Source organism: Elephantulus edwardii, unplaced genomic scaffold (genome assembly GCF_000299155.1).
Source record: "Elephantulus edwardii isolate Elephantulus edwardi_28Jun2011 unplaced genomic scaffold, EleEdw1.0 scaffold00216, whole genome shotgun sequence".
Taxonomy (NCBI): Eukaryota; Metazoa; Chordata; class Mammalia; order Macroscelidea; family Macroscelididae; genus Elephantulus; species Elephantulus edwardii.
This window is the reverse complement of record NW_006399966.1, coordinates 2,684,039-2,709,602: the sequence shown is the minus strand read 5'-3', so window position 1 is coordinate 2,709,602 and position 25,564 is coordinate 2,684,039. Positions and strand designations below refer to the sequence as shown.

At 49.6% G+C, this 25,564-nt stretch overlaps 1 protein-coding gene across 1 annotated transcript in view; it reads right to left on the bottom strand.

Moving 5' to 3' along the window:
* Positions 1 to 2,449: 2,449 nt before the first annotated feature.
* The window catches only part of WNT9B (wingless-type MMTV integration site family, member 9B), a 23,473-nt gene continuing 358 nt past the window's right edge, over positions 2,450 to 25,564 (bottom strand). Inside the window, exons 2-7 of the mRNA XM_006897872.1 lie at positions 25,131 to 25,263; positions 24,563 to 24,568; positions 8,874 to 8,972; positions 6,681 to 6,937; positions 4,940 to 5,205; positions 2,450 to 2,923 (exon numbers count right to left, since the gene is read on the bottom strand). Coding sequence (XP_006897934.1) covers positions 2,450 to 2,923; positions 4,940 to 5,205; positions 6,681 to 6,937; positions 8,874 to 8,972; positions 24,563 to 24,568; positions 25,131 to 25,263 — 1,235 coding nt within the window. The remainder of the gene's footprint in view (positions 2,924 to 4,939; positions 5,206 to 6,680; positions 6,938 to 8,873; positions 8,973 to 24,562; positions 24,569 to 25,130; positions 25,264 to 25,564) is intronic.

Here is a 25,564-nt window from a genome sequence, read left to right as displayed (position 1 = left end):
GAAGCAGCTGCAAGTGGGGAGATGGTCAGTCCTTGTCCTTGAACAAAATTCTTTGCTGTGATTTTGAGCTCAACCCTCCACCTTCCCAGCCTCTTCTGAAAGATGGGCATAAGAGGGGCATTGGGAGAATCAAACGAGATTACCAGGATAAAGAGGTTTCTGGGACGCAAAAGTGCTTTACAAATGCAAGGTGTCACCATCCTCGTTGTGGTCATTATTATGAGCAAGACGGCTTTTTACAGAGAAGGAGGAGGTCTGGGACGCAGGAGGGACAAACAGGGAATTTACATCACAAGGAGGGTCTGGGTCTAGATCACCAGCGCTCACATGGAGAGAACATTTCAGTGACTCCAGGACAGACGCAGTCTCCAGACACAGGAATCCACGTGACCGTGTCCCCCACCACCTGATGTCTAGCTCAGCAGGGCCAGTCAGGCCAGGCTGTACCTCCCCATCAAACAGCCTCTGGCAGCAGAACCCACAAACCCCATCTGTGCTGTCCACGGAGTAGAGAAACTATATAAATAACATAAATATTTTCTATATATTTTAGCTATATAATTTATCCTCTTTTGCCCTAAAAACTAGATATGTGAGGTAGACAAAAATACCCTGTGAGTGTTTCCCTTAAAGCTGTGGAATGAGGGTTATCCTGGCCTCCGGGGCTCCAGCAGGGCTGAGATGGACTTGGGGGTGGCTGGAGGAAGACAAGGATTGGGAACAAGGATGGAAGAGGCTGAAGAGAATCTGTCCTTTGTCCACCCATGTGTGGAGTCGGGGTGCAGATGGCATGCTGTTGGGTCACGGTGCTCTGGTCCCGACCACAGCCGAGCCAGGAAGGATGAAGAGCTGAGAGCTGGGCCCTGGCCTTCACATGACGAGAGAGTAGGAGAATCTGCCCCCCGCCCCTTTGTCTCTTCCTGCCAGGCTGTGGGCCAGCTGCTCGGGCGTGCCAAGTCAATCCGCGAGGGGCCATCAGCATCAGTGTGGCTTCTCCTCACAGTCTGCAGGATCCTTCCAGCACTGAGGGCGCCCTGCTCCAGGTACCCTATACCTTCAGACACCCCGGGGCGGGGAGTGGGTGCTGATCCCAACATTTGGCTGATTCGGAAGTTTCCTGTTTCAGTGGAGGGTCAGAAACTCTGGGTTCAAGGTGAGAAGAAGCTGACAGAGGGGTGCGGTGGGGCCAGCAGAGCAGCCCTGGACTTCCGGTAGAAGGTCACTACCCCTGGCTGGCACTGGGCCCTACTCTGGTGCATCACGTGGCTTCCAGCAAAATCACCCCTGCAGGGTCTCTATCCTGAGCAGAGAGGTGCGTGCTGAGAGGTGAGAAACTTGTCCTGGCAAGGCCCAAGGGTGTGTGTGTGTGTGTGTGTGTGTGCGCGCGCGCGCGCACATGCATGCATTTCTCCCTCCTCCCACACAAGAGCCTTGGTAGAGGCACTGGGAAAGTCCCCTGGATGAGAGGAAGCCAGCAACTCCACTTCCATCCCTCAAAGAAGAGCCAAAGCAAGGGAACCATCCATCAAGGAAGAGGATTCTTGTGAGCTGGGTGAAAGGCTTCGTTAGATCAAGAACAGGCTTACAAACAGGATTATGACTCAGGAAGCAACACTCCTGCATCAGTAGCCTGGACATCAGCTGGGCAGAGCCATCACCCAGGCAGAGCCCAACCACGTGAGAGGACCAAAGCTGAGCTCACCATGCCCCTCAGGGGGCTGAGGGCAGCTCTTCCAAAGGGTTGGGCCCAAAGGTCCCCCTGGCTATTGGAGGAAAGGGAGGGGTCCCTGTCGCCCTGTACAGCCTCAGTGCCTGGGCTGAATCTCACCCTGGGGACAGCTCTGCCTGCCTGTCTTACTGCCATGAGCCCTCTTACAGACCAGCGCCTGGACTGTGTGGATGCCGCAGCTCTCGGGACAAAAACAGGGCCTCAATACACGGACTTTTCAAAAGCCAAATTGATGCACACTGCCAGGACACATCTTGAACTTCAGTCCACTCAAGGCCAGAAAACTTTCCTTTCTCCAAAGACCTCCTACCCCTGGCCTTCCTCTCCACCTCTAGGCCTGCTGGCCAGAAGCTCACCTCCCAGCATTCCGCTAGCTGCCAAGACCACCCAACCGGAGCCTCAGAACGGCAGATGCCCACCCGCTCTGCTCCCGGTCCTCCTGTTCCCTCTCTGCCCTCCCGCTCCAAGCCTCTCAACTCAAGAATCCTGGGTTGTGACATGGGGCCTGAACTTCTCTTTGCTGAGTGTTAGGGAGAGCAAGGGCCAGCCAAGGGGCAGCAGACAGGGAGTGGGGAGCGAGCTGCACTTGCGTGTGACTGTCACGGCCCCACTGTGTGAATGCGTGCACTGTGGGCTCCTGCCCAGAGGGGCCGGCTGGTCAGCTGGTGGCCTCCTTGGTGGATGGGCACTGTGAACAGCTGGCCACAGCGAGCCCTGGGCCTAGTGCTTGCAGGTATACACCAGCTCCTCCTGCACACATTGTTGGCACTCCACATAGCAGCACCACTGCACCTGACAGTGGCAAGAGAAGGCGACCAGGCGGCTCTGGGTGTCATAGCCACGTCCGCAGCACAGACTGCTGCAGCTAGCCTCCCGGGAGCACACTCGGCCCGCCGTCCCCGGCGAGTACTTGCTGGGCCGGCAGAAGCTGGGTGAATCCTCCATGTAGACCAGGTCTCCGGACCGGGGCACTAGGCCCTTAGCTGGGCCGCCGGGCCCAGTGGGTGTCCAAAGCTCCAGGCGGCCCAGGGCCTCGTTGGTGGCACTGGCCACCTTGACAGCTGAGTCGTAGCGCAGCTTCAGCACCTGGCCGGTCTCTCGGAACGGAGAGAGCTGCTTCCAGCAGGTGCGCACGGCACAGGAGCCCGACACGCCGTGGCACTTACACGTGGTCCTGAGGCCACTCTTCACAGCCTGCGGGGGCAGAGGTGGGGGGGTGTCAGAGGCCTCGGGTCCTTATCAGACGGCCTAGAGTCTGACCCTGAGGACCACCCCTGATGAAACGCAGAAGACGAGAAAGAGAAGCAAAGGGTGAAAAGGACCAAAGCCAGCCCACACAGCCCTGTTGTGCTAACTTGTGTAAGGCTTTCCTCGCTCTGAACAGCAGGATTCCTGGAAGCACTTAGCTGGTAACCAAAAGGTTGGCAGTTCAAACCCACTCAGTGGTTGTATGAAGGAAAGATCTGGAGATCTGCTCCCATAAAGACTGTAGCCAAGAAAAGCCATGGGCAGTTCTGCTCTGTCATACAAGGTCACTGAGCTGGAATGAAGTCTGGGCAGTGGCCATCCTGGGGCAGCGCTGCATTTTGGTGAAAGGAACACAGAGTTCCTTTCCTCTAAGGAGCACCCTGGTTGCACCCTGGGCATACTTGTTTTTTTCTCTTGAGGGACCATGGGACATAGAGTATTCTCCAACACCACAGCCCAATGGCATTGATTCTTCTTCTGTCATCCTGATTCATTGTCCAGCTTTCCCTAAAGGGCTGTTCTACTCTGATCAACAAGGTCATTATGAATCTAAATAGATTTACTGGCATTGAGTTTGAAGTTTGGGTTCAGATTTTTTCTTAATCTACAGGGGATCAAGTTGACAACAATAACTTGAAAGATGAACTAGGAAGCTTAGGGGGTGGTAAGCTCATGTAGATAGGGGGCGAGCAATCTGGAAAGGAGAGTGAGCATCATCAGGTAACTGGAAGTGTAATCCGTGCCGTTAGATTGTAGAAAATACTGAACTGGTGTATGTTCTGCTGTGTACATTCTCAACACCGTAGCCCACCAGCCCTTGCTCCTCACCCAGAGATCTTGGAGAGCAAGATCTACAACTAGCACCTTGGGACACAGAAGCCCTGGTCTAGCGCAGAGTTAAGGACGCAGAATGAGGAAGTCAGTTCCCTAGCAACTAGCCTTTCCAGCCTTCGCGTCTTTACATGCCTGGATGTTTGGCCACTCTGTAACTGTCTCCCTACTGGGTGATTTCAGCCATACCTTTCCCTTCTCTGGGCCTCCTCTATCTTCCCACCCATGAAAGAAGGACTGAGGCTACCTTAAAGAAACCATCACCACCACCCAAGCAGATATATGCACACCCATGTTTATCGCAATAGCAAAGAGCTGGAAACAACCCAAGTGCCCATCAACAAACGAAAGGATAGAGAAGCTCTGGTATAGTCACACAATGGAATACTATGCTGCATTGAAAAACAAGGAACTCATGAAATATTATGCAAAATGGATAACCCTGGAGAACATTATGCTAAGTGAAATATTGTCACAAAAGGACAAATATTACATAGGACCACGGTTGTAAAATGGGACTGACATCATGGTTGAGGGAAGACAGAAAAGGAGGAGAGGAATGATGTATATTGCCTTGAAACATATGAGGGAGAAATCGGTTTAAAAGGGATATATCAATGGGTATTCTTGTCATTAGAGAAGTCCAGAGTGAAGGCTGCATAGTGGAGTGAACTTGAGGGGGAAGGACTGCATAACAATGAAAGAGTTTTTCTTTTTCTTTTCAAGGAGAAGACTGAATTGGGGGAAAGGGGTGGGCAGGGAGAAAAGTGCAACAGTGAATGACTGGAAATCCTAAGTCTCTGTAAACTTTCATTAAAATTAATAAGTAAATTTAACAAAAAAAAAGGACTGAGGCTGTACTAATTGGAAGTTTTCCAATCATGTTGCCTTCCAGGACCTCCAGCAAGAGCCAGTCTTCAAGAATGGAGACCTGTCTCCAGACATACTCCATTCCCCAAGACCTGTTTCCAGCCAGGCTCCCACCTGCTGCCCAGTCACCAATGACACTCAGGCCGCTTCCTTCCATATGTGTGTGTGTGTCTGTGTGTCTGAGACCATAGCCTCTGCTGCTCAGCTCAGCACACTGACTGAGGAGGGCACTTTGGGAATCCAGAGACAGTCCATGCTCACCTTGATGCCCACGTGGGTGTTGTGGGCATCCGCCCGCGCCCGAAGGTCCTTGCTCCCTCGCTTGGACCCCAGGAAGTTGCTCAAGAACTTGGTGCTGTACTTGAGGTTGTCGCCACACACGCCCCACTGCCAGGCCTGCCGGCTCTCCAGACCCGGGGAGTCATCACACGTGCAGCGCTCCATGCGGCCAGCGCTGCAGGCCCGGGCCAGCGCGTGGGTGAGGGCGGCCGAGGACACTGCGTACAGAAAGGCTGTCTCCTTGAAACCTGTGCAGGTGCCCAGGGTGGAGGACAGGGAATCAGCTCAGAAGGCAACCGCAGCCTCAAGGCAATGACAGGACAGGGGTCTGTGGGTACTTCAACCACTACTTAAAACTGAAATTAAGGAGCCCTCACGGAGCACTGGTAGCCTAGTGGCAAGAAGTTGTGCTGCAATCCCTAGTGGTTTAAATCCACCCATTGCTCATCAGGAGATAGATGGGCAATCTCCTCCTGTATGATTAACTGCCTCAGGGTCAGCTCTGGTTTGGTTCCAACCCAGTGATACTCAGTAAGGGCACAAAAAGGATGGCCCAACGGGTTAAGTGCTGCTAAATGAAAGACTGGCAACTTGAACCCACCAGCCATTCTGTGGGACAAAGATGAGGCAACTTGCTTCCTTAAAGATTTGTTGCTATCAAATGCTGTCAAGTCAACTACGGCTCACAGCTCAGTGACCATATGAACAACAGATCTGAACCTTGTCCTATCCTGTGCCATCGTCACCATCTCTTATGCCCATTGTTACAGTCACTGTGTCGGTCCACCTCCCTGAGGGTCCTTCTCTCTTCTGCTGACCCTCCACCTTCCCAAGCATGATGTCCTTTTCCAAAAACTGGGCCCTCCTAACAACATGTCCAAAGTATGTGAGACAAAGCTTTGCCAGTCTTGCCTCTGAGAAGCGCCCTGGCTGCACGTCCAAAACACATCTGTTTGTTCTCTTGGGAGACCATGAAATATTCAGTCCATGAGAAGCTCTTCAACACACATCTCGAGTCTTCAAGTTTTCTGTCATCCTTATTCCCTATCCAGCTTTCCCTAAAGGGCAGTTCTTCTCTGACCGCTGGGGTCACTATGAATCTAAATTGACTCACAGATATCGAGTCTGGAGTTTTGGGTTTTTGTTGTGGTTTATTTTTTAATCTAAAGGGTATCAAACTGACAACAAGAAAGATTAGGAAGTTCAGGGGATAGTGTGAGCTTATGTTAATAGAGGAGGAACAATCTGGAAAAGGAAGGTGGGAGTCATTAATGGCAACTTGAAGAGTTACCAGTGTCACTAAAGTGTAGAAAATACGGAATTGGTGGATACTGCACTGTGTACAGTCTCAACATCACCATGAAAGAAAACCAAATTGTTTTCCAAAAGAAAAACTGAACATTACGATTTCAAATTTAAAATTAGCACAAAATGTGGGGATTTTAGTTTAGATTTGAGACTTGAAATGAACCTTTGAAATTGGCTACAGCTTTGTGTTCCCAGAGTCCCCCAGCACGCAGGTCAGGGCTCCTGTCCCCAACAAGCGTGTGTGCAAGCTGGGACGGAAAGGGCTTAGATGGAAGCAGAGCCGAGGTTAAATTCTGGACTCCTAGCTGATGTGCGAACAAAGTGGACTAAACCATTTCCAAGGCCTGGGCTGGCAGACAAGGCCTGGCCTGGGAGTGAGGGGGCGGGAGGGGCGCCTCCTCCCACGCCCACCTACCTCTCTTGAGCAGGCCGCTGCGCCCCTCCAGGCTGCAGTTCCAGCGCTCTTGTCGGAACTGGAACTGGCACTCCAGCAGGCCCAGGTGCGCCGCGTCGCGCAGGGTCTCGGCCAGGCCCGGCTCACGGCGGCACATCTGCTTCTGGCGCCGCGACAGCTTCAGCAGGTCGCACTGCTTCAGGTGGGCGCCTCCCTGCACCGGGGCTGCAGCTGTGCCTGGTCCCGGGAAGGGCGTCAGGACCTCTCGCCCAGTCAGACTGCAGAGGACAAGAGACAGGAGCTGAATGAGAACCGGGTCGTGGGGAGGAGGAGTCACGAGGATGACCACCCCTGAGGGCGTGAGGCCAGTGCGGGGAAGCAGGGTCTGCTCAGAGCCGTTCCTTCTGCTCACAGGCTGTCCAAGTGAGATCCAACCCACATCCCTGTCCCAAGATGCCTGCACCAAAGTCTGGTGCAAAACCCCAGCTATTCCACTACTTGGAATTTACCCTGAGAATATGAGAACTGAGGGACAAACTGTATAACAATGTTCATAGCAGCATTATACACCATCACAAGAATATGGAAACAGTCCAAGAGTCCAACCACAAACAATGGAATACTATGCAGCACGCAGGAGCAATAACTTTGTAAATAATTACCTAACTTGGGAGGGACTGGAGAGCATTATGCTGAGTGAGCTAACTCAGTCCCACAAATATAAATATTGTATAAGGCTGTTATTGTAGAATGAGTATAAGGATCCAGGATGGGTAGGAGAGGCTAGAAGCAGAGCGATGTGGATATACAAGGGGAAGAAGAGATTAATCATTGGGTTGCACAATTTGATGGGTTGGGGGTGAGGGAAATGGAAAGAATTTGTATTAGAATTTTGTAAATAAACTAGGGGAAAAAATAAAAATAAAAAAAGGTCTCCCACATCTCTCTGGCCTCCTCTTTCCCATCATATTGCTCCCCACGTAATCTCACTGTATTGACTCATTTCCATGTTTCTGATATGGGCCTTCAATTATCTGGCCCCTGGGTGCCAAGTACAAAGGAATGGGTGGGAAATAGTTGGATAAATAGATGGAAGGAAGGGAGTTTGGATGGAAGTGAAGGAGGGATATTTCTCTCAGTCAGACCATTCACGTCAGACTTCTTACTACTCTATCCAAAGTCTGTGGATTCTGGAGTCAAGGAGCCCAGGTTCTGAGCCCGATTCCAACCGTTCTGAACTACACTGCCTTGGTTTTCTCCTCTGGGATTTGGAAGGGGTGACACCAGCCCCCTCCTAGGGTTGCTGGGAGGATCCTGTGAAAAGTACTAACTACTCAGTGCCCTGAGATAGTTAGGAGTTCCCTGCAAGCTAACTTTCTCAGAATTCTTTCCTCTTGTGAGATGTTTTGTCCTCTGACCTTGGCAGAGTCTCTCTTTTGTCCAGATGAGGAAGTAAAGGTTTTATGAGGAAAATGTGCCTTGCCCAAGTCACAGAAAATCAGCCTAAATGGGAACAGGAGTTAGAGTTCGCCTTTCCTCTTCCCAGAAGCCCTCTGTGAGATGGTTTGATTAGTTCCAAAGGCTTGCTGGCCCGCTCCGTAAGGCCCTGCCCTGGTGTCGCTGGGTGTAGATGCAGTATACATTATTCCAGAAGCCTGGCTGGAGAGACTCCCTTTCTGGGATATGTCAGTCCTCGGCTAAGGCAACAGAGCCATGGTAGGACCAAGCAAAGACTCTTACAGCCCCTGCTTAGATGTGAACTTTGTCACACCTCATGTTCCACCGACTCAGTGGCCAAGCCTTAAATGGTGAGAGAAGCCCACGTCCCACTGAGCTGAAGGCTCTTCTGTTTGGAACCACCTGCCTCAGCCCAGTCATCTGGCTGGACGCCACCCCTCCTTTGTCTGCTCTAAGAGCAGGAAGCCTCACCAGGAGGTGTGGGTCCTGGCCCAGCTCCAGGTGCCCCCAGAAAGTGCCCACAGACTTGAGATTCATCAGGTGCAGCCAGCCCAGTGAGGCACATATCTCTGAAACCTCCGAACAGAGACAGATGCTATCGGGCCCCGCTTGGCCCGGCTTGGCCCTGGGCTCCTCTCCCAGACAGGGTGAGGGCAGGGACCCGTTAATCATTAATCTGGGGGGCAAATGGGTAAATTTCCAGTCCACCAGGCTGACACCTAAGCCTCTCCCTGTCGTCTGGCGGGAAAACCTCACAGCTTGAGCCATGGCAAAGAGATCCAGACCAGAACCCATGTCAACTCCAGCTGAGGAGGCTTCGCAGGACAAGTCTCCAGGGAGTAGGACAGCTTGGCGCTGTGGGGAGCAAAGAGGGAATCAGACAGCTTTTTAAGCCAGCAGCTTTCAAAAGTCTCCTCTGGGCCCCAGGAGCTGGTGTAAGGGGCAATTTCTGCCCATGACGATCCTATGTTCAGGGACTTCTTTTTTACAGTCCACTGACTGACAGGAGAAGCCAGGAGTGATGGCAATTTGACCAATGCAGTTGTTCACCCCTCAAGGCCTGGCTCAAACGTCATTTTTTTTAAGTGAAATTTTTTTCTTTTTTTAAAATTTTTATTTAATTTCTTTATTTTTCATTTCAATGAACATCTACAGAGATTTTGGAATTCCATTCATTCATTGTTGCACCCCTCTCCCCAGCCCCCCAACCCCCACCCCCCGTTTGCTCCTCTCCTTCAAACGCAAAAGAAAAATTCCCTCATTGGTATGTAATCCCCCACACACATCCCCCAATCCCCAAATATAATCCACTCTGCAACCCTCATTCCGTACTCTTACGATAAACATAATGCCCTAAAATATAAAATATTCTCTCCCCCAAAGACTTCAATGCCGTAAGCAAATTTCATCCAGTTTTTCTTAGTCTTACCCACATCCCGATGCCAGCCTCATTCTACAACAGTGGCACCATATAGCATTTGTCCCTCTGTGACTGAGATACCTCACTCAGCATAATGTCCTCCAGGGTCACCCATTTTGAATAATATTGCATGAGTTCCTTGTCAAATGTCATTTTAAGAACAGCTGTTGCTACTGTGCAGAAGAAAGGATCTAGGGAATCTGCTTCAGTAAATACGGTGGCCCAGGAAACTCTGTCATACAGGGTCTCCATGAATCCAGATCAAAACACCACCACTATCCTCCACTAACTGTAGGGGCTGCCTGAGAATTAGGGTGTAGATGTTGTGATTTTTGGTTGTTTGTTGTTTTTTTTTATTGTTACACGCCATCTAATTGGAAGTTGTTTGTTGTTTTTTTTTATTGTTACACGCCATCTAATTGGAACCGATTCGTAGCTGACCCTATCGAGGGTTTTCAGAGGCTGTAAATCACACTAGCAGAGACTGCCCATCTTTCTCCTGAGGAGTAGATGGTGGATTCAAACCATTTGTTTTGGTGTTGGCAGTGCAACTCCTTACCACCAAGCTACCAGCGCTCCCTATGTATTTCATAAACTGGACTTGATTTCGAGCCATTTGCACCTTACATGCAGCCACCACCCATGTGTCAGTGGAAGCTTGCATGTTGCTACAGAACTAAACAACTTTCTGCAGAGCACCCAGACTAGGACAGACTAGGCAGAAAGCCCTGGTCATGTACTTCTAAAAACCGCCTAATGAAAACCGTGGAGACAATGGGCCAGTCTGAAAGAACTGAGCGGTATCATATTCCATTGTGCATGGAGACAGTAGGTAGCAACAATATTATCATAGCTACCACTTGTTTATAGGTAGGGAGCTCTGGTGGCCTACTGTGTATAGATCTGTGCTGCCAACCCAAAGGCAAGTGGTTCGAATCCACCAATTGCTTCTTGGGAGAAAGGTGGGCACACTCCTCTTTTTACAGCCTCTGAAAACTCTTTGGGGGTTGTCGGTTCCAACTTGATAGCAATGAATTTGAGTTTCTTGAGTTTTGAAAGCTTGCTACCAAACTTTTCCCCCACTGCGCAACCTGCTTCAGTGTCTGCAGCCAATGCAAAGAGGTCAGGCATTGGTTCGGGGCAACGGTTGGCTCTGGCATGGAACACAAGGAGAGACTCATGGACTACTAAACTTTCAAAGTGATTATTGTGGATACCTAGTAGGTTAGTTGTCCCTTCCTTCTGTCTGGATGGTTGCTCTGGGCATCTGGTGGCCATCTTACACCACATGACCTTGCTGTTCTGGCCTGTTGATTGGACCAGTAACAATTACCTGACCCAAGGTGGGCCGAAAGATTCCTTCTCTGGGAATCTGGAAGGTGAATGAAGAGAAAACAATTACGTTTTCTCTGTAGGTCACTGAACCTGTAACATGGAAGACAGAGGAAGCTGGTCAAAAAGAGTGAGAAGGGAGGTCTGGTGGCTTGGTGGTAGGGAGTTGTGTAGCCAATCCAAAGAGAGAGAGAGAGAGACTTAAACAAATGTACAGACAGAAGTGGAGATGAGATCGGGCAAGTGCATTTGGGGAGTTTTCCAGGCCCTGGTGCCCCAGTGCTCCGAGGCCCTGCTGTGTTCTCCTGAGGTGCCCTCCAGTGCCAAGGCCAGTGGTTGGTGTGTCTAACAAGAGGTGGAGCCTCCACCCTCCTGTTGTTAACTGTAGCCACCAGGTCTCCCCAGGCTCACTGGGGAGTTAAACTCAGCAAACACCCTTTCACCATCAACAGCCACCTGTTATTCATTTCATGTAACAAGCCCTGTGATTGATGGCTCCGGGAGTCCAGTATAAAGTCGGTTAATTTTATTAGCAGTAATGACACTTAGCAGCGATTAATGGTGGGTAAAGGCAGCCAACCGCACCGGGACCTCAGGCCACGTCGGGCCCTGGTCTGCCCAGGGCTGTTCTCTAAGGGGACTGTCTGGTGCAATTTGGGAGGACAGACCAGGATACCTTCTAAGGCATCATTTCCCTCACATTTATTTTCCGTCGTTTAAGGAGCCCTGGTGTCCCAATGGTTAAGTGCTTGGAAGTGCACTGAAAGGTTGGAGATTGTAACACACCCAGTGGCATCCTGGGGAAAAAAGCCCTGGTTGATCAGCTCCTGTCAAGATTACAGCTAAGACAATCCCACAAGGCAGTTCTGCTCAGTGTCACGGGATACTGTGACTAGATAGTACCAACAACAACATTCTATTTGGAATCAAGTGTCCTTTGAAAAAACAGCAGCACAATGACATCAAAAGTAGAACAGGTTCAATCCATTGCCTTAAACAGTGCTGGGAGATCCTTCTACGTCTGCCCACCCCATGGTATCTATTGGGAAGGTTTCTTCCTGGACCTCAGAATTCTGGGGGGTTTGCAAGTTGTCACCCATTCCTGGCCCAGTGAACGTGACCCCTTCCCCTCAGTGAAGTCACATTCTCTGACTTCATGACTGAGAACCTCACCCATCAGTCTACATTTTTTTTTCCAATCTGGATGGCCCTCAAGTCAGCTGAGCATACAACCAAAAAAGATCAAAATTTCAATGGTCTTAGGAATCCAGACAAATCTAAGGGGCTTTAATGAAGACTACTACTTGGAAAAGTCGTGGGTTAGTAGAGGAGAGGATTGTCAACAGGTTAGATTGACACAGTGACCGCCACAATTGGCTTGAGCGTGGAAATTGTGAGGATGGCAAATGGCCTGGGCAAGGTTTCCATCTGTTGTTCACAGACAGGGTCGCTAGAAGTCAGAATCAACACAATGCCACCTAACAGCCATGAAGATACTGACCTGTGCTTGAGTCCGGGCTCTCGGCCCAATGTGGACCCAGCATTCAGATGGAAAGGGTAGGAGAGAGATCCTTTGCAAACTTGATAGCTGCTTTTCTGGTCTGAAGACAAGAGGCCCTCCAGGCAGCTGGTTGACTCACACGCTCTGAGCAGCCTGAGATGCCCCTCCTCCCCTGTGTTGAGTTGCATATCCTCTGTTGTAGCCTTTGTTTCCCCTTGTTTCTGGTTGACATCGAGCCTCTCTTTCCCCATTAGGAAATCAGCCATGTTACCAGGGACTCCCATCCCTGCCCTGGCCCATGCCCTCTCCTTTCTTCACCCTCATCTTGGCCCTTAGAGGTCAGGTTGGAAATAAGGTCAGATGCCCTCAACTCCCCAAGCGCATTGTCTCAGATACTTCTACTCCAGCCCGTACTGTCTCCCATAGTTGAGAAAAGCCAAGGATCCTCTCAAGTTTCCATCTCACGTGTCCCCCACTCCCACTGCTTTCAGCCACTCCTGACCCTCCCTGACTATGCCCCTTTCACACTTTCCAGCACTGACCCCCCCCTCCCCCCCCCCAGCTTCAAGGTTGATCCTGAAGAAAGAAGCACAAGAAGGCTCCCCAGGCTTTGAGAAAGCTTCGCTGGAGGCTGCTTTGGTCTGCAGTCAGACCGTCACACCCCTGAGAAGACGCGGAGCTCACCCTTGAAGAGTGTGACCCACTCCTGCTGGAGCATGGGCCCACAGACCTCAGGCCCTAAGGCTGTTCTCTGGCCCCAGAGACCTCTGCTCACCCCCCGAGTACAGACCAGTCAACAATTCACATCGCCTCGGAGCAGAACGGGGCGGGAGCCAAACTGCCTGGGTTCACATCCCACCTAAACCTCTCATTGATCTTACTGTTTGCATGAGGTTTCACACCTCCACGTACCTCTTCTGGAGAAGACAGGGTGGGCACGCAGATCAACGGAGCTAATTGAATAGAGCCGGGTAAGTGGTACGCTCCATGCATTTGTCATTACTGAGTTAGGTGCTATGCTGGGTGCTAGGGACACCATCCTGCCCTGAAGGAGCTCAGTCTGAGGGAAATATGGATTCAGGAGAATTTCAAACTCTCCAGAGGATCCAGGGAGCAAGAAGAGGAAGGAGCGGAGAGCAGCCTGCCTCCCAGAGAAGTGATCAATAGCTATGCTTCTTGGTGAGACCTTGACCTTGGCCAGTTTTGCCCTGCCTCCAGTAGGAAACCTAGGGTGGGAAGAGGCAAGAGGGAGCACTCCGGGAGCACAGCAGGCTGACTCGGGAACACTACACGGGGCCAGAGCATGTCTCATCGGTGAGGGGTGTCGCGGGCTCCGTGCTTTCATGGCCACCCTATCCTTGTTTCTGCTCCAGAAGGTCTGATAGCTCCAGAGGGGGCTGCCCCCAGGATGTGGCTGCTACAAGGCTGGTGGTTCCCAGGGCACCCAGAAATGCCAGCATGTCTGAGCCCTTAGCTGCGGGGCCAGGAGTTGTGCCCGGCACCAGGGCCCATGCCAACTACAGGCCACTGCCTGGGAACCAGGAAAGCTTTTCCCTGCCTGGATCGCTGGCCCAGCAAAGGCCCATTAGATGCTCCTGATAACAGGCTTCCGCTGAGGGGCTATTTGCATGGTAAGTATTGCCTTTCATCTCAAACTTCTCAGTTCCCCTTTCCCAGCCCCCACTGAACCCCTTACAAAGCGCCATGCACACACACACACACACACACACTCTCTCTCTCTCTACCCCCATCTAACTCTCTCCTCCTTGCCTCCTCCCAACAAGGGTGTGTTCAAGCCAGTGTAGGCGCTGGCCCAGGATATTAGGGCCTCATGACCCTGTGTGGTTTTTTCTTGAGAAAGAGGACCCTAGACTTCTCTTCCCCCTGGGGCATGCTGAGGGCAGCCTCGGCCTGTTCTGTTGAGCACCCAGCCTCTTCTCCCTCTTAGACTCCTTTCTAAGACTCACCACCACTTGTCTCTTCCTCCATGGAGACACCTCAAGGACTGGCCCAGCAGTCTTACTTAACTCACGGGTCCTCCAGCCCCTCCTTACACACACTCATTTAAACTGGAGAAAGGACTTTGTGCATCTGCCAGGTATACTCCCAGAAAAACTGAAAGAGACAAGGCCACCGTACCTCCACTGGCTCCCCAGCCTCTTCTGCAGCCAGCCTGCCTTTCCTCCCGAGCTCTTAACCTCATCATCACAATGAGCCCACTCTGAGGAGTGAATCTGCTCACCACCTCCCTGGAGTTCCTCTGGATCTCCTCTCTCACCAGCCCAGCTTAGAAAGAAGAAGACCCAATCCGATCATGGCCTTTGTCTCTCCAAGAGCAGCCCCACTTCCTCTGAGAGGCCCAGGTTGCTCACTGAGGGTGGCACCAGGACACTTGGGCTCACACGTACTCAGTGGGACGCTGAGCAGGGCATACTGCATCCCACCAGTCTCAGGGATTTAGAGAGCAGTGTTCCTCACCTTGTTCCTCTCCAACCCTCCTTTCTCTATTCAGCTGAAGCTAGGGGAGAGGAGGCTTCCTTGCTCACATGCTTGGGTCAGGGGGTCCTGGAGGACTCCAAAAGTCACTCCTACATAGTGAAGCCTCTCAGCTCTGCCAGCTCTGTGATTATAAATACCACCCCCAGTTCCCTGGCTGAGCCCACATGTGCACAGTTTGAATCATTACATTTCATGGTTAAAGGCAAAAGCATCCTTAAAGATCACTCAGACCAGGAGTCTTGCCCTGTTGGTTTCTGGCAGGAGTAACAGAAACCAGGGCAGAGAGGCAGGAGGATAAGGAGTTTTCCAGGCAGGAGCTCTCTGCTTGGACCTGCCTTGTGAGGTGCCCACTGAGTAGTGGCTGGGCCTGGGCATGGGTTCCTGGTGACTTGCATCAAGTCTGACACTTTGTTTTCCATGTCAGCGTAACTCTTCAGGGAAGTAAAGCACGTGTCTGAACACAGAATGAGTAAGTTTCAAAGAGAAGGACCCTTGGTCAGAAGAACCCATCTGAACCCTTGGGCAGCCCAAGAGGTAGAATTTAAAAAAGGATCATGTGTTAAAAGACTTCTTTTCTTTTGCTCTGAAATGCAATGTTTTTTTCAGCCAGAAGGCAAAGATTGGGTTTACAGGAGTGGTCAACTTATTCATACTAAAGTGTGAATGTCTGATACACTATCATGTGATACAGCAAAAAAAGACAGAAAAGGTGAGCTGGGGATAGACGGGGCAGAGGAAGGGTAGAGTGAAAACTGTGAAGACATACTTCTCAGGCTTGTTGGCCTAGTTGTAACCTGGGATGGGAGGCAGTTTGGGGGCCACATGTGGGAGCCGTGGAGCATGCAGTTGTCAGGATATACCTCCCTGTGCCAAACAACATCTCCCCCTAGCTGTACCCCAACTAAAAGACCCTGGTTTCCAGACTGGGTAACTTTGACCAAGTTATTGAAGCTTGGCAAGCTGACCAACTCACTAACTTGGCTGGCTCTTGAGAGCTCCCTGGGCTCTGACCACCCTCTCCCTGGACAGGCAGGCTTACGGGGTTGTGGGCTGGAGGAGCCAGGCCCGTGCCTGTGCCGTCACTCTGTGAGGAGGGCGGTGCCTCTCAGCCGGTGCCCTGGGTAGAGACATCAGATGGTACCGGTTCCATTTGTCTTCCCGTAGGACGTGAGGTTAGTCTATGCCCTCCCTTCCACAGTTCCACACATCTCAGGACCCTCCCAATCTGGGCAGGGAGCTACTCCCTGGCTGTGCCTGGGGAGAGGCAGAGTGGGCCAGGACTTCTGAGAGGACAGATGGAGTCATGAGGGGAGGTGGTCTCTCTGGAAGGACAATTCCCTGAAGGGGGCAGCATGACTTCCTACCACGCACTGTCCTGCACTTGGAGCCAGCCAGGGGGTCTCCAGCGATGCCAGGCCCTTCCCTCCAGGTCCCCTGGCATGTCTAGCCCAGTCCATCAGCATGTCTGTTTTTGTACTGCAGCACTTGCCTGTGGTCTCTCTTTCAAAACCCAATGCCCTGGACCCTTCTATTTAAAAATGTTCAAAAGCCACACTTGTTGCCATGAGTCAATTCCACATCATGGCACTCTCACATCTTGTCGAACAGAACTACACCCAGGGTTTTCTTGGTGGGATCTTTGCAGAACCAGATCACCAGGCCTTTCCTCTATGATGCTGCTGACTAGGTTTGAACTGCCAACACGGAGGCTAGTAGTCAGATTCCAACCATTTGCATCACTGAAGGACTTAGATGTTGTTAGATGCCATCAAGTTGGCACAGAGACCCTGAACACGATGGAACTAAACCCTGTCAGAGCCTGTGCTATAGGCATAGCCACTGCTTTTTAAAACTTGATTTAAGAATTGAGGGACTGGGAAATGAGATCATTAGGTCCCGGGCAGTTCTAGCTCGATGTGCCTCCTCCAGGAAGCCCTCATTACTTGCCAGCCATATTTCATGCTGACTATCTTCTTTCTTTGTCCTCTCTGACTTTACAAATACAACACTATCGGCTCTGTGTGGCTGGCACTTTTTTCTTCTTCATGACCATATAGACAATCTCTCTAGGAAGCACGACAGCTCATTGGCAGAGCTATGATTTCATGAGTCCAGGGTCCCTTGCTCCCCAACTTAGGTCCCTCACCTGAAGAGACTCTCCAGACACCTAGAACTGGATAAATCCCTCAAGTGCTCAACCATAGACCACTGGCCACACAATCCTGGAGCACAGATTCAGGTTCTCCTGGCCCCACTTCCCATTCCTCTTGCCTTCCAGCTGTCACCCCTACTCTGCAAGGATCACCCCAAGCTCCCCCAATCCTCTGAGCTCAGATTGCACACCCCAACTCCTGGCACTATGACACGGGTATCCCCTCTGAGCTTTAGTTCCTGGGGATAAGGTGTGCCCAGGCAGCCCAAGACTCCCCTTAAGGCTCAATGAGGACCAGCCCAGAGCTTGGTCAAGGTGTCTTTTCAAATGGCTTGCATAGCCTCCAATGGTAGCATACACCACAGTCTCACACACTTTTCTTGGCATTTCTAAACTCCAGAAAACCTGGAAAACAAAAAGCCAAGACCTAACCTGAATGAAAGTGAAAATATTTGTAGTCTTTCTTTATCCCAACGTACAGATCTTTTTCTTCAGAAAATGCTGGGGGATGTTATGTTATGTTATGTTATGTTATGTTATGTTATGTTATGTTATGTTATGTTATGTTATCCCTGGTGTACACTTTCAATTGTTCTTGCTAGGCTGTTAAGAACCCGTAAGCCTATCTGACTCATAGCAACCCCAACTGATAAAGCAGAACTTCCTCTTAGGTTTTGTGGCCTGTCATCATTAAGAAAACAGATCATCAAGACTTTTTCTTACAGAGCCACTGGGTAGATTTGAACTGTCAATCTTTCAGTTAACAGTCAAGAACTGTGCCATCAGGGCTTCTTATGCAGTATGTAACCGTTCTGAAAATTTGAGAAATACTGAATTCTGAAACACATTTGACCTTAAAGAAATTATAACTGTTGGGAAAAGGAGATCTCTTCTCCTAAAAATAGACTCTTTGGAGTTTCTAGGACCTGCGGGCCAAGGGAGTGGAAATAGCTGCTGCTCTTTGAGCCTCCGCACAGCCCCTCCTATCTTCTCTGCAGTGAGGGGATCTGGGCCTGAGACAGCCACCTTCCCCCCAGCTCATCTCCACGGCCACCAGGGTATCTGGAGAACTGCAGGTGTGGTCGCCCTCCAGAGTCTGATGGGACAAGTCCCTGTTCTCTGCTTGTTCCAGGTCCCATGTCGTCAGGGGCCAGGCCTTGGGAAGTAGTGTGTGCCCAGGAGAACCAAGTGCAAGTAGAAGGGGAATAAGCGGAAGTGACAGGGTGAAAAGGCAGGGGAAAGGAAAACAAAGGGAGAAGACACTGTCGACAGAGACCCTCGTGGAAAATCTGGGAGCAACAATACAGACTGTGGGGGGAGGGACTCAGCCAACAACACAGTCCCAAGACCTCTACCAAAAGGGAATGCTGAGTGAGCTGGAGACTTCAGCACATGCAAAAATAAGCAACAAGCCAAGAGCATAAGACACGCAGTACAGAAACACCTAAGCTGAATGCTAAGCGGAAAGCGAGGCAGATGGGTGACAGGATAACCAGGCAGGGGGCTTGGAGGGGACAGAGGTTCCCAGAGGAAGATGAGGCTCAAACTGGGGTTCAACAGGGAGCGTGAGGCAGGAATCAAGAGGTCGCCTCTGGAGTCTGACAGATTTTCATTAAAATCTTGCCACTGCCAGACAGACGCTCGCTGTATGGCTTTGGGAAAGGCACTTGGCTTCTTTGAGCTTCTTCCCTCTCACTATACATGAAGATGACTGTGGACTTCTAGGCAGCTCTGGTGGTCTAGTGGCAAGAAGCTGCAATCCCAAAGGCACGAGGTTTGAGGCCACCAGCTGCTTCTGGGAGAAGGACGGGCAGTCTCCTCCTGTGCGATTAACTGCCTCTGAAAAGCCACCAGAGGGTCAGACATGGGTCGGTTCCAACTTTACAATACTCAACAACAACATACCAACACTTACCCCAAGGGGCTGTCACCTTGGTTAAAGAGGATGAAGCACATAGGGTATTGAGCCCAGGAAGGGCTCAAGGTCTTTTTAAATAGTCCAATAGTTGGGATAAAGATTCAAAGGGGAAGGCATAGAAGGCTTAGATGCTCTAAGAAAAGCTGCTAGATTTCTCCTTACTTATGGATAGACTTCTAGAGCTCTTACAAATGTTTCTTTAACTCTCATAACATCCATAAGAAGTAAGGATTAACCCATTTTATAGATGGGAAATGTGAAGTCAGTGCAGCTCCCTGACTTGCCCGGGCCACAGCAGTAGACAGAGGATTTAAACTCTAGTCCGGAGTGCTCTTTGCAGGCAAGGATGGTGACTTTTCATCTCATATAAGTTGGGTATGTTGTTAGGAGAGGCTCCTCCCTGGAAAGAGACATCATGCTTGAAAAAGTGGAGGGTCAGCGAAAGAGAGGAAGACCCTCAATGAGATGGATTGACACAATGACAGCAGCAATAGGTTTGACTATGGCAGAGATGATGAGGATGGCACGGGATAGAACCGGGTTCAGATCTCTTGTTCACCATGAGTCTTACTCAACTCAATAGCACCTAATAGTGTCTAGGGGGTTGTGACACCTCTCTGCAGGTTCGAATCCACCAGCGGCTCTGTGGGAGAAAGACAGCTGCTGCAAACTTGCTGGAAGGCCAGCTGTGAGTCAGTTCCAGCTCCTCAGCAGTGCATGCAGGCGTGCTATCTGACTCTAAGTCAGAGCTCCCTTCCGTATAGTAGGGTCTCGGGCCACCTGCTTCTCAGCTGACATCAGGGATGGGACCACCCTCACATGACATGGCCCATCTTCCCCTGAAGCCCTCTTCTATTTAAGCACACAATCCTAAATGCACCAGAATCTCTCTTCCTTCGAAGACTCTGGCCCAGGCATCGCCTTGCACCACTTTCCCCGCCCCTCTCTAACCTCTCAGCCACAGAAATCCCACCACCATGCACTGAGGGGGCCTGTTTGACCCTGAGCCCAGCTCCTCAGGGGTTACTGCTCAGCCAGGGACAAGCCGGTCTAAATTCCTTCCCCAAACGCAGTGATTCTTATCAGTGACATTTGGCTCCCAACCCACCACCCCAAAGCAATAAAATTTCTTTTACTTTTTCTTTCCTCAAACCTGATTTTTTTCTCAGGATTTATTTCAATTTCTAAAAATGCTGGCCTTTTTTTTTTTAAATGTCATACAAAGACACAAAATATTAGAAATAATTCAACAAAAATACCTGCACTCTGAAAACGACAGAACACTGCTGAGAGAATCAAAGAAGCCCTAAATAGAGAGATGTGCCCTATTTATGAATCAGAAGCCTCGATCTTGCTGGAATATCTATTCTCCACACATTGGTTTCTAGACTCAAGGCAAGAACTGTTAAACTCTCAGCTGGCTTTTATGTAGCTATTGGCAAGTTGATACTTCTTTGGAAATACAAAAGACCTAAAATAATCCAAACAATTAAAAAAAAAAGGACAAAGTTGGAGAATTTATGGCACTTGGTTTTAAGGCTTATTATAAAGCTACGACAATCAAGACCAGGTGGTATCGGTAGAAGGAGGCTGCTGCTGTGTGCAGTCAGTTTAGACTCCTGCTGGCAGCGAAGAACTTCTCCTTGGGGCTTTCTGTGCTGTACTCTTTACAGGAGCAGATTGACAGGGCTTTCCCCCCCATGGAGCTGCAGGAGGATTCGAACTGTAGACTTCACTTAGCAGCTGAGCGCTTAATGGCTGTGCCACTACGGTTCCTTGCCAGTGTAAGGTAGGTATGCGTTGTTATTATTATTATTGTTTGTTACAAGCCCTCAAGTTGGAATTAACTCATAATTGAACCTTTAGCAAGTTTGCAGAGGCTGTAAATCACATGGGAGAATATTGCCTATCTTTTTCCCAAGGAGCAGCTGGTGGATTCAAACTGTGTATCTTTGTGTTAGCAGCACAGCTCCTTACCACTAGGCCATCACACATCCCTAGGCATATGGATTGATGGAATAAAAGAGAGAGTTCTGAAATAGACCTACTCGTAGAGGGTTAATTCATTTGCAACAAAGATATCAATTAAGAAAAGATCATCTTTTCAACAAATGGTGTTGGAACAAGTGGATATCCCTAAAGAATAAAATAATAATTTTTAAAACTTACCTCATATCACACACTTACATCAACTCAAGACAAACTATAGAGCTAAATGTTAAACATAAAACTCTAAAACGGCTAGAAAAAAAAACAATGGGAAAGACCTTTGCAAACTTTAAGCAGCCAGAGATTTCTTGGAAAGGATACACACACACAAAGCAGGAACCGCACAAAGAAAACTAATAAATTGAACCTCATCAAAATTAAAAACTTCTGCTTATCCTTATACATCTATAGAAAATGAAAAGGCGAGTCACTAGCAAAGATAATATATTGGTAATACTTTCTAACAAATATTTGTAGCCCAAATGTGTAAAGAACTCTTTACAGCTCAAAAGAGGATCCAGTGAAAAGGGAATGCAAGCCGCCAACATAAGAAAATGTTCAATATCATTAATCAACTGGAAAAACGCAAATTAAAACCACAATGAGATACCAATATACATTTGCAAACATTAAGAAGGTTGACAACAGTCGGTATGAGTGTGAAACAACTGGAATGCTCCTATGTTACTGTGAAATACTGGTACAATCACTGTAGAAAATTGTTTGGTGTTTTCTCATAAAGTTAAACATATACCTACTAGAAAAATCCATCAATATGATTTCTAAGTAGTTATCTAAAAAAAGAAAAAGCATGTGCCCACAAAAGACGTGTATATGAATGATCACAGCATATCATTTAGAATATCCCTCTACTGGAAAGAATCCAAATACTATCAACTGGTGGAGTAGACTAAAAAAATATGGTATGTCCATTCAATGGAATACTACTCAAGCAATAGAAAGCAATTCTGTATGATTCCACGTACATGAACGTCTAGATGGTACACTAATCTATGTTGATGGAACAACTCGGGGCACAACTGACCTCTAGTCATTGCAAACAGAGAAATGGTAGCTTGAAGCTGGTGGGGAAAGGCTGACCACAAGGAAGCATAAGAGATCCATGCGGAGTGATGGAAATATTCCTTATTTCCCTGTGCCAGTAGGTCACAGGTGTGCACATTTATTGAATCTCATCTGTGCTTTAAAAGGCGTGCATCTCATTGTGTGTAACATTCATTTGAAAAAACTCACTTTTTCCCCTCCTCCTCAATGGAACCACCCCAATGACATCTCCACAACCCGGGAAGAAGGTTAACATTCTTCCACCACTGACAGCAATCCTCTACTGAGTACTTAGTGTGACCGTAGCAGTTGCTTTCATTCATAGTCTCAGCTGAACCTCACATTATTAGCCTCTGCTATTTTTATAATTAAAGCCTCTGTTTAGAGTCAACAAACCCTCTTGGAGGGCCCTTATATTTAATAAGTAGGGTCTGAAGGATTATATTTGAATCCTTTACTACTATATTTTAGAGGAACATTCTTTTAGGCGGTACAGCACTCTTCTGTCAATTTGCTGTGCTGAGGTAATCTGGGTTTGCCGTGATGCTGAACCTTGCATCACTGGGGTTTCAAAAGCCATAATGGTTGCCCATGGTGGACAGTGTTTGGTGGAGCTTGCACTTTTGGGACAGGTTGGGAAGGAGGAGCAGCATTCACTTCCTAAACCACATGCCTCTGGAAACGCTATGAACTTGGAGAAACAATAGTTATAGAAAGGCCTCACGTCTTCTGTTCATGGAGTTGCTATAATCATGCACGATTTGATGACAATCAACAACGACAACAAACATTGATACTATAATCACCCAAAGAGCAGCAAGAGTAAGTCATTTGTCTAAGGTCACACAGCTAGCAAGAAACAGAGCCAGGATTCAAACTCCTATCTGTTGTTGTTGTTTTGTGCCGTCGAGTTGCTTGCAACTCATAGCGACCCTATTACAACATCCCTAAACTTTGCTCTGTCCTGTGCCAATCTCACTGTCTCTGACACACCCACTCCAATTACCCCAGTCACTGACTCAATCCACCTCATCGAGGGTCTTCTCCCCCTGCGCTGTCCCTCCACCCTCCCAAGCATAATGTCCCTCTCCAAGGACCAATCCCCTCCTTACAACATGTCTAAAATATGTCAGTTGAAGCCTCAGAATCCTTGCCTCCAAGGAGCATCCTGGTCCAACCCTCTCTAGGGTGAACCTGTTTGTTTTCCCAGCAGTCTGTGGTACACTCAATACTCTTCTCCAGCACTACAGCTCAAAGGCATCAATTCTCCTTCTATCCTCCCTAGTCATTGTCCAACTCTCTGATGCATAACAAGTAATTACAAAGACCATGGCCTGTATCAAAAGCACAGAGTGACACCACTGCTCTTCAGTACTTTGGAGAGGTCCCTAACAGCAGACTTTCCCATCACAATACGTCTTTTAATTGCCTGGTCCTATCTAGCTGATTAAAAAGTCCGTGCTTGCCTAAATTCCCCTGTACTGTCCCCCAATTCCCCTGTTCTGTCCCCAAAGAACTGTTTCAGGGAGGAAAGAAATCCAACCAGTGCAGAGATCAGACATTTTAAAAGCAGTGTACAGTCAGCTATGATTTTGAGTTTCATCCACGATGACTATTTCCATTTACAAAGCCATTGGAATGGCATACAGACCACGTTGGGAAAAGGCTGAGCAAGAAGCTGAGTTGTATGCTTCAAAGAATGAATTAGCTCTATCATCAACAGAACTAGGCTCTACTGCAGTCCAAAAACCTCATCCAGGGCTGGAACACGAAGGTGGTGATTTCCTTTGTTATACAGTTGATCAGTGGCATTAGTTGAGGATTTACTATGTGCCAGAGACTGTTTTACATATACCAACTTAATCCTCATAATAATCCAGCATAATAGGTATGATTGCCCTCATTTTACAGCTGAGAAAACTGAGCTACAGAGAGATTAAATGTCTTGGCCAAAGACACATAATTAACAAATAGCAAGCTCGGGGTATGAACCCACAGCCTGCACCTTCACCATTATAGATGCTTCCCAAGCAAGGGGCAGCTCCCGCAAGCCTGAGAGCACAGGAGACAAACACATAGACAAACAGCACTGCTGTTGGAGTGGATGAGTAGAGGCACATTTAACTCAATTTCAGGCCTAATGGAAAGAAGCTGCATTACAATCCCTAAGGCACCTGGTTCGAGGCCACCAGCTGTTCTATGGGTGAAGAATAGGTAATCTCCTCCCTGGTGATTAACTGCCTCTGAAAACTCACTGGAGATTCAGCTATGGGTCGGTCCTGACTCGATGGTACTCAACAACAATAACAACAATTTTATGTACAAAAGGGGAAACTGAGACCCAGGTCACCATCAAGCTGATCTCAAAGCTGATATGTAAGCTGACAACTCTGTCTCCTTGCATATATTTCAGGGAGCCCATTGCCCACAGCCAAGACACAGGATCACAACTTGGAAATTAGTCCATAGCCCTGACTGCAGCCCGACCAAGACTTCTCAAGCCCTGGTGGCCCCTCCATCGTGGCCCCCTATTTGCTTGCTGCTGTTGCACTCAGATTCCAACCCTCACCTTGATCTGGACGGAGGATCACAAAAAGTGTCACGATTTAGAGTAACAGATCGGACATATCTGGAGGCGCTTTGGGAGGAAAGCACAAAGGGCCCCTGGCCCCCGCCTCCACCTCCACCCTCCAGGTTACCACGACTCAGGATCAGAGACAGAGGGATTTTGAAACAATTATCCTGTAACTTTAGCTCCAAATATTTCCTTCACATATCTGTTCCATCCTCTGATCCCAGGTGTCACCCCAATTCCCATCTCTTTTTCCAACCACGTACCCACCCACCTCGGGCCCTGTGGCTTTCTTCTTCCTTCTGCTGAGAATTCACCTGACGCCAGTTGGGAGGTCTTGAGCAGGTTTCCCCAGCGGCAGTGTCCAACACCACTTCATGGCCCCCTGGGTTCCCTCCATACCACCTAGCTGTGTTCCTGCTCCCCAAAACCCTCACTCCACCACCCAGCTAGCTCTTCAAGTCTCGGTTTCTGCAGGGCAAAAGCAGAGGAATGGACGGGGCTAAAGGAGATGGCTGGAGGGAACCCTGGATGAGGATTGGGAGAGGACATCAGTGCCCTGGACCGGCAGGACAGGGCGCGCCGGACAGACGTGACCAGGGCAGGACGCACGCAGAGTCCCGGCGGAGGCTGGGCTGGGGTCTGAGAGCCTGTGGGGGTCGCGGACAGCGGCGGGGTGAGAGGAGAGGCGAAGGAGACTGGAGATTGAGACTCGAGAAGGTGAGATCAGAGTCTAAATCCGGATGACAGAGACGGAGCTCCCGGCGCGAAATATGACCCCAAGGAGGGGCTGGGTCCAGCCTGGCCAGGGCTGGGGTCTGAGTTCAAGATCTCCCTGCACCCCGGACAAACAGGCGGGCAAAGTTGGGCCACTGCAGCCTGCGGAGGGGAGATGGGCGGGCAGGGGACGGGCGCGCACTGACCCGAAGTAGGCGGCGGCGGCGGCGGGCAGCGCCAGCAGGCAGAGCGCGGCCAGGGCCGGAGCGGGCAGGGGGCGCA